General features: G+C 39.7%; 1 protein-coding gene across 1 annotated transcript; it reads right to left on the bottom strand.

Annotated features, from left to right (window-relative positions):
- Nucleotides 1-1,053: 1,053 nt before the first annotated feature.
- Nucleotides 1,054-2,471, bottom strand: LOC110939930. The gene has a single exon (XM_022181496.2). The coding sequence runs from the start codon at nt 2,323-2,325 to the stop codon at nt 1,201-1,203; it is 1,125 nt and encodes a 374-aa protein (XP_022037188.1). The 5' UTR covers nt 2,326-2,471; the 3' UTR covers nt 1,054-1,200.
- Between the last annotated feature and the right edge of the window lie 6,876 nt (nt 2,472-9,347).

Here is a 9,347-nt window from a genome sequence, read left to right as displayed (position 1 = left end):
ATGCAGGTGAGTTTAGCTTTTTTTTCTTCATATTCTGGTAAATTTTGTTCACAACATGGATACCTTAATGAACTGAACTGATTCAGACTGAATATTGGTACTGGTATAGCTAATTCAAGTACCAGTGTTCGTTTTAATGGTTTTCGATCAATGTAAAACACGACTTAAACTTTTTTGCTTGCTCTAGCGGGTGTTGGTATCGTAACGAACTAAACGTATACCGACTGAATTCCCGCCGCGTAGCACGGAAAAATCACACTAGTTGTCTATGATATACTGAAATTTATTTAATGGGAATGTAATAATTCCAAAATTTTGGTTTTGTACCATCTGTTTGCCTGTTTTGGTTAACAAGTGCTTTTTCCTTCCTCTTTCAAACCAATTGTTTAGTTTTATGGAACAGTTTGATTTTCTTAATAGCGAATAGCGACAAATAGCGACAAGTGACCTATATGCTATATAGCAAATAACGACAAATTGCGACTACTATTTTATATATAGCGATATACTAGAGAAAGAATTTTAACATTTTTATATGTATATTATGTCAAAATACCTTGGTATATATGCTATTTTACATGTATATTTAACAAAAACCTATAAATCCAGCTATTATATAGCTATATGTAATTGCTATTTAGATCAAAAAATAATAATAATAATCATAAAAAATAAAAACAACCAACTGCCACTATTCACGCTATTGGTCGCTATGACCCAAATAGCGACACTTGGTCACTTCGCTACATAACGCACTATATCGGGTCCCTATAGCCACTATTGATAACTATGATTTGCACTATGCTTTAGTAAACTCTCTGAACCCACCAACAGTCTGTTGACCTTTAACGTCGGCATCATCATAGATTTCACTATGAGACTCGAAGCCTCAACAGACCTTGGTACCACTGGTTATACCGTCGGTGTCAACCGGCTAATGCCCACGTGTCATGAAGTCGATGACAGGCATTACCATCTTGACCTCAACCCATCAATACCGGACCATAACATCCGGTTTAAAACTAAGGCAGTAAATAACCATGTTTCGTCTCATGTGAATTGAACTAGCAATCAAAAACTTTATTATAATAAGTTAATAACATATGATCATATCTCACACATTGAATCTGTGATCAAAAGTATAAGCAAATTCACGCTCTAACGAATCAAGCGACAAATCACAACAAAAATGAGATCAACTTAACTCGCAAGATCCATCTTTTTCCGATACAGTTTCAGAACACCCGGCGCTTCTTTTTCATACCGTTCCAGTCTCTTAACAAATATACTTTCCGAACACCTCAACCACCAGCTAAACGAACGTTTATCCTTCATTAACCCCTTCTTCAAACAATACTCAAACACCACACATCTAGGAATAATCCGTTTCTCCATACTCAACGAAATCAACAACGAATTCTTGGCAACAACAGACGTCTCAAACCCCATCTTGTTAACAAGATAATCCATGACCGTATCAATCTTCTCTTCCGACTTCATCATACACCACGGATCCGTCCTAAACGCCATCAAGATCTCATCTTTCGACCAACCCCACTTCTCATACGTCCCAATCTTCTTCTCCCAATTCACTTTCGTCATCGACCTAATCGCGTGAACCGCCAACATAAAACTCGTCTTGGTCGGGTCAAACCCCATCCCCACAACTTCATCCACAACACTCTTAAACTGTTCCGTACCCACCATAAAATCCCGAGGCTGATACGTTAACACATACATCATCTTACTCCCCGGCACACCAACATCGCGTAACAGTTTCATATTCGGAACCATATTCGCTTGAAAATCCCAATCCAAAACCCAAGCACACCTCTTGATTGCAATCAAAGTCCTATCGTCTGACTGAAGCAACTCTCGTAACAAACTCATGGAAGGTTCTAAATGATTCTTTAAGCTTCTACCTAAAGATTTCGGTCTGGCGGTTAATATTTTCACAAGATCGGAACTTGTTAGGCCTAACGAAGTTAAAAATTGAAACTTGGGTAAAAGGTTTTTCTCAGGGTGACAAGATAAGGCTAAAGGGAACTTACTGATGATATGGGAAATTTGGGGTTGTGTAAAGCCTTGAGATTTGAAAAACTGGATGACAGAGTCGGGTTTATCTGGGGTTTTGAAGTTGAGGAACTTGGAGGCTGAAATGGCCTTATCTAAAGGGAACCCACATGAGTTTATGAGGTATGAGACTGTGAATGAGTTGTTGTGGTTGATTAGATTTGTTGTTGTTGTTGATGATGATAGGGAACGGTGAATGGAGGGTGATTTGAGGGCGGAAAATGTGAGTTGTTTGGAGATGAGAGTGAACATTGTGAGTGAAGAAGATGACGATCTGTAATTGATTGAAGGAAGGAAGGTTATGGAATTTGGGGTTGAAGAAAACCCCTGAAATATAAACCCTAACGGGGTGTTTCAAGATTTTCGATTGTGATTAGGAAGGTGTTTGGGTTCGAGTTTAGAAATTAGTTATTTAGTTATATTGTTTTCAAGTTAAAAAAAAGTGTTTTATCGAGGCAATTTCATATATACCTCTATATAAACACATATTTCTTTTTTTTTTTTAACTAAATACGTCATTCTTTCATTCACACTTGTCAAGTTACATCAAAACAGAAGATAGATGGGCAACAAGCTGCGCCGTCACCCCTTTCTGAATTGCAAACCTAATCTAATAAAGACAAAACCCTGCCTCCCCTGAGGCTGAACAATTGCTGTGGATGACCCGTTGGACCCTTGTCAGGAATTGGATAGCTTCTGGCGTTAGGGAGGGTTATCTTCATAACGCTAAATATTGCGAGAACCGTGAGAATGAAAGGAAAAACCAATCAAAACCAATTTTTTTTTTAATACAAACCTCATTGTAATTAAGACACAACATAAAAAAAAAGAATTTACAAGATCAAATAATTCATTTATCCTCTCAAAATCAGGCTTATTAGATTTTTTTATACATGCGTAAGTTTTTTTATTTACGAATTCACGTAAATTTGAAGGTGGAAATTAAATTTCTAACATCGTATTCGAACAATCAAGGGGGTTGTTCACTAACCCTATATAGGGTGGGATTCTAGAGTGAACACTAGTGTATTTATGAACTGAGTGAACAAATCTTGACCATTGATTTACATCATCAAATCGTAAAATACACTAGTGTATTTTCATCATCAAATCATGGCCATTGATTTACACTTCTGTATTGATAATTAAGAGCTAGGATTAGTTCACTTCTGTATTGATAATTAATGGCCATGATTTGATGATGAAAATACACTAGTGTATTTTATGATTTGATGATGTTAATCAATGACCATGATTTGTTCACTCAGTTCACAAATACACTAGTGTTCACTATAGAACCTCACCCCCTATATATATGTATATATATAGGTGTAGTATAGGAAGAAAACTCATTTGATTTAGGGATGACAATGGGTCGGGTTTGAAACAGGTTTAGGTAATCCTAACCCCAAACCCAACCTAAAACCAATCGAGTTTCTACCGGGTAAATACCCGTCGGGTATCGGGTATACCCGCAGGTTTCAGGTAAACCTGTTAGTCTAAAAAAACTTACCCGTTGGGTATATCCGCAGGTTACGAGTATCAGTCGGTAACTTCTAATCAATTACATATAGTATTATCACTATAAAAATACATCAAATTACTACAATATATATAAAATAACATGCCTAAATGTATATAAAAAACTCAAATGCATAGATGCCAAAAATAATGTATGCTAGTTTTTGACAATTATTTCAAATAGAAAGTGCATGACATTCGATGACTTTTCAGTTATCTTAATAAAAAATATATGGATATATCATGTATATACATATTTTCATATATAAAACAAATTATATCGGGTATTTAATCGGGAAAACGGGTACACTTATCGGGTAATTGGTTCGGGTAAACGGGTACACTTATCGGCTGGCCTGGTCGATCGGCTGACATGTCCGATCGGTTGGGCTGTTCATTCGAACAACCTGTTCGATCGGTCAGCATTCTGACCTGGTCGGCCTCCTCGACTAACACTTGGCTGTTATGATTGTTTGACGTTATATCGAGGTATGTTGACAACGAGCTGAACCATGGAACCTTCGTTCTTACTTGTTTCTCCTGCTCGGACAGGAATCACCCAAGTCCGGCCGGTGAACGGTTCGGAACGGTAGTTTAACGTTTAACCCGGAATCGGTGAACCTCGTAGATATAACCCGAATCTTGAACCACACAACCATTAGAATGATTAGTGAGTTGGCTCAAGCTCCGTTTCTACCGGCTTGAAGGTATTGAGTGTAAAAGAGTTGAAAGAAGTTGGGAATCCTTCTTTCAATCCTTCACACCATGTAAATGCTCAGATCTGTGATAGATCTTGGTTTGTTTATGTGGAAATCGGCTAGATCCAAGTGATTCTCGGTGGATTGAGGCCAAAACATGAAGTTCTTGAAGAACACCATGATGACATCTGTCACACCCCCAAATTACCACCTAGGGCGTGTCCCTATTGGAGGTGTAACGATTCAACAAAGAGCCACCAATCACATCAAACACAAGTTATAATGTATTGAAATACCCAATTGAAATAAATGTAACGTTTGAAAAGTTAAACCAAAACCAAAGTATTGAGCGGAAGCATAAATGTATAAGTGTGTAAATGTATCGAAACCAAATCAATGTAATTGTTTATCATGACCACAACCACTCCAGCAACATCAGACGGCAAGCTCCCAAGTTCCTTCAATAAATACCTACAAGCATGTAAACAAGTGTGTCAGACTACGCTGGTGAGTTCAAGGTTTTGTTAACAAGTTATGTTACCATATGTATGTTAATACGATTTAACGCTGCGATACAATGTTGCTCATGCTAGATACCCTAGGGAATGTGCCCATGTGTATCCGGGGAGTGGGTACCCCTTAACGACCGATTGCTATGTTGCCTTCGTTAGATACCCTAGGGAGAGTGCCCATATGTATCCGAGGAGTGTGCCTCTAACAATCATAGCCATACCCAGATAATTAGTTCACGCCCGTCCTTACGGCCCGGTGTGAGGTTTCCCACCTATTAGCGCTATCAACTAAATACCTCCATTGCCCTCCAGGCAATAACCAAAACCGATTAAGTTGTTTACCCAATGTTTCCCTTCCGAATGTTTACCAGTTGTCCCAGACCACCGGGACGCATGCTTAGAGAAATGCAATGAACTCACCTTAGGTTTGCTCGGTTAGACAAGTTACTCGTTAAATAAGTTCAATACTCACAACCTAGAAGAGTGTTTGGTAATGATCAGTTTTACATGCATATGTAACACACCTTTCACGTACAGCTAATTCACGTATTTGAGGTTCATATCAAGTATAAGCATTGCTCATGTAACACACATATGCACTACAACTCATGACAGCCTATCCGTCCATTTAAAGTATCGAACAATGCTTAACATGTTATCACGCAAACACACCATTTACATTCCTACAAAGTCGACTAGCATGTGTATGACCCAAAGTTAAAACATATGTGTATCACGATATCTAACAAAGCCAAACATTCAAGATCCGACCTTAAATCACATCATGTGCGGCCCAATCATGTGCGACACAACCGGCCCGTAACCCGGCGGGAGTCCAACAGGCCCAGCGGTTTAAACCCAACCCAAACCAGTTTACAATTAGTCCAACTCTTTAACCCTCTAGATTATAAATTCTGGTTAAATCAGATCTTGGTTTAACAAAATTGATCACAGACAACTTAAATACCCTATTTCGCATCTACTATTAGGCCATATACTAAGTCACTGATTAAACATCACAACATATAACTAATTTCCAATGATATACAACCTACACAATTAATTATTAGTAATACCCAAGCCGCCCCCCATTGGACCTTCATTCGGTCCACTAGATGATCCACACATCATAAAGATCACATGTAATTATCCAGCAAACCATATTTAAAACAATTAAAACTATTGGACCGCAAATGTCATGCACAACACAATTAACTTAGTCTACTGCCCATGTACAACCTTTTCCATTAATGCCCCACCCCATCGATTACTACCCATGTGCTTTTGACAATCCAAACCATTCTCAGTAGCCACTAAATTTAATTGGATGATTAATCGGTGATCACATGACGACTACATGACCTAACATCATCAACATGATCACACTAACTGCCCATATTACGTGTACTCTTAGTTCAACTTTATTGACATGCACCTACATCATAATTACAAACACTTGTTACCGTATCTATTATCAACAAATTCGAAGTCATGCATCATATCATACCAAAATACAGTCAACACGTTTTACACAGAAGAATTTACTAACCACAAATAATAACGAGTCGATCAGATGTATGATTTCTTCGAGGGGGGGGGGGTCTCCTACGTCTGCCGTATGTAGATTTGAGAGAGAGAGATAGGGTGGAGTAGAGTTTGTTATGATTTAAACTATGCAGGATTCGTATTAGAGTATGATACGGATGCCATATCTATAAGAATTTGGGCTGATTAATCCATCTAAACTATTAATGAAGGAGTTGGGCCGGATGGCTAAACCATAAATATGTTGGCCGATTACCTTTTAAACTAAATAAGGGAATATGTTGTTAATTATTCAATATTAAAACGAGGTGGGTTTGGGCTCATTATTAGGAGTGGGCCACAAGGAATTCAATATTAATTCGAATGGGTCGGATATACTATGCGGGCCAAGGGGAGGAGAGGCCCAAACGGCCAAGAAATGCATAAACGGCATAAACGGTTTCGCGAGCGATTTACATAATACTAACCTGAATGTTCGGGTTATCACATCATCCCCAACTTGAAGGAAATTTCGTCCCGAAATTTAGCAAACAGTTGCTGAGGAAGCTAGTTTTGTTAAGCGTTTTCGCGGGGTGTCACAACATCCCCTACTTGAAAGAATTTTCATCCCGAAAATTGATCTAAAACAATGGCTTGAAGTGAGTTCCGACGAACTCGATCTATAGATACTTTACAACGCCTGGGGGCTATTCTTGTGATCGGTGAAAATCATGGTATGGTTGCTAGCGTTTTGTTATATCGGTTGCCAATCAAGGGAACAGGGAATTAATGAGGTTCGTACGAAGATTCGAGCGAAACAGGGGTCCATTAAACATCCGAAGGATTTGGCCAGCAAATTTGTTGTCAAGAAGTAATTTCCAGTAGTGGTGCATGGCGGCATGGGACAACAGGGAGGTTCGTTATATTGCGGTCGCGCGAGTGTATCATTTGTCCAAAACAGAGTTTGGTGGGTAAAGGTTAGTGTTGCAAAACGACATACGCGTGTAACTGTGACTGCTTCTCTTCTAGCGGCGATGACAAGTGAAAGTGATAAGGTTCGTCTACAGGGATGCGTGGGTATAGTTCTCCTAATCCCGTGTTCGTTCGGAAGTTCCATTCTAGCGATGCCTTCACATGGTTAGCTCTATTGAAACAAGGGTGCACTGAAGGCCCTTGTGATCGGTCTAATTGGTGCCTTCGGTACCGTCCAAGAAATGCCTCCCACTTAAATCCAATGACCACGGTTTCCACCGGAGGTTGTAGGTCGTGCAGTTCCTCTTCGTAACACCATCATGGTATATCGCTGGATCATCGGTACCCTCGGATAGAAGCGATGCTTCGCGTGTTGTAGGGTTGGGTTTCAAAAGCTGTAAGGACGTTCTCCGATTTTATTTCTCAAGAATTCACAGCTCCCCGCTATGCTGAGGAGGTTGAAGTTGCGAAACCTTCGAAAATCCTATGATGAAGCTGTGATAGTATCTAGCGAATCCAAGGGATTGCTGTATCCCAGAAGGAAATCAGGAATGGCATAAGGTCAATTCTGGAATTCAACCTAACGATGTGGAAGTGAACCAGCTCACTCTTCAGGAGGCATGTCAGAAAATTCATGGATAAGTGGAAGACACTCGATCTTCCTTTCTTAAAGCGGCAAATCGGTGACAAGAGTTAGTATGGCAGGGTAGCCCTTCCGTAGACACTTCCGGGCTTTCATGACTGTGACAATGCCAACAACGGCACCACTACGATGATCTTAAACTGATAAGGATTCCCCACTGGGGAGAGGGGACGCACGATTTTCTGTTTGCAGAGAATTTTCTGCTTGGTACATAGATAACCAAGTCCATGTCAATGACTATGTCAAAACTTACAAGAGTATTGGGAAGTAGGTCAATGTCGAACACTTGACCCACGAGATCAAGTTTACAACCAAAAAGAACATGAGAAGCTTCTATCGATTTACTATCAGGTTAATACACAGACAGGGAAGATCCCCTCTTACATTCGTTAAGCCTCATTGGGATTTGCATGCACCACGCGTTATTATTATGTGTGCACCCATGATAATAAGGCGGTTTGCATGCTCCTCTCGATGCTTCTTAACTTATGTTTGAAGTTTCTCCCATCCCAATCAACACAAAATAAGCACTACCAACAAGATTAGAATTTACTAGATGCAAGTGTTATGTTACACTATCAATGTGTCATGATGCCTACCATGTCGTATCGTGCATGCTATAAATATAGTTACGTTTACTAGGCATATAAAGCATAAGCTAACGAGGAACGAACCTTGCAGTCTGAAGCTGAGTGTCATGGTCATCGTTTGAATCAATTCGGTTATAGTCTGGTTTTATGAAAACGTTTTAAAACCGAGTTCTCTATAACCAGTGGCTCTGATACCAAACTGTCACACCCCCAAATTACCACCTAGGGCGTGTCCCTATTGGAGGTGTAACGATTCAACAAAGAGCCACCAATCACATCAAACACAAGTTATAATGTATTGAAATACCCAATTGAAATAAATGTAACGTTTGAAAAGTTAAACCAAAACCAAAGTATTGAGCGGAAGCATAAATGTATAAGTGTGTAAATGTATCGAAACCAAATCAATGTAATTGTTTATCATGACCACAACCACTCCAGCAGCATCAGACGGCAAGCTCCCAAGTTCCTTCAATAAATACCTACAAGCATGTAAACAAGTGTGTCAGACTACGCTGGTGAGTTCAAGGTTTTGTTAACAAGTTATGTTACCATATGTATGTTAATACGATTTAACGCTGCGATACAATGTTGCTCATGCTAGATACCCTAGGGAATGTGCCCATGTGTATCCGGGGAGTGGGTACCCCTTAACGACCGATTGCTATGTTGCCTTCGTTAGATACCCTAGGGAGAGTGCCCATATGTATCCGAGGAGTGTGCCTCTAACAACCATAGCCATACCCAGATAATTAGTTCACGCCCGTCCTTACGGCCCGGTGTGAGGTTTCCCACCTAATAGCGCTATCAACTA

This window comes from Helianthus annuus, chromosome 5, assembly GCF_002127325.2.
Source record: "Helianthus annuus cultivar XRQ/B chromosome 5, HanXRQr2.0-SUNRISE, whole genome shotgun sequence".
Classification (NCBI taxonomy): Eukaryota; Viridiplantae; Streptophyta; class Magnoliopsida; order Asterales; family Asteraceae; genus Helianthus; species Helianthus annuus.
The sequence above is the reverse complement of the archived record's forward strand: the minus strand, read 5'-3'. Positions and strand labels throughout refer to the sequence as shown.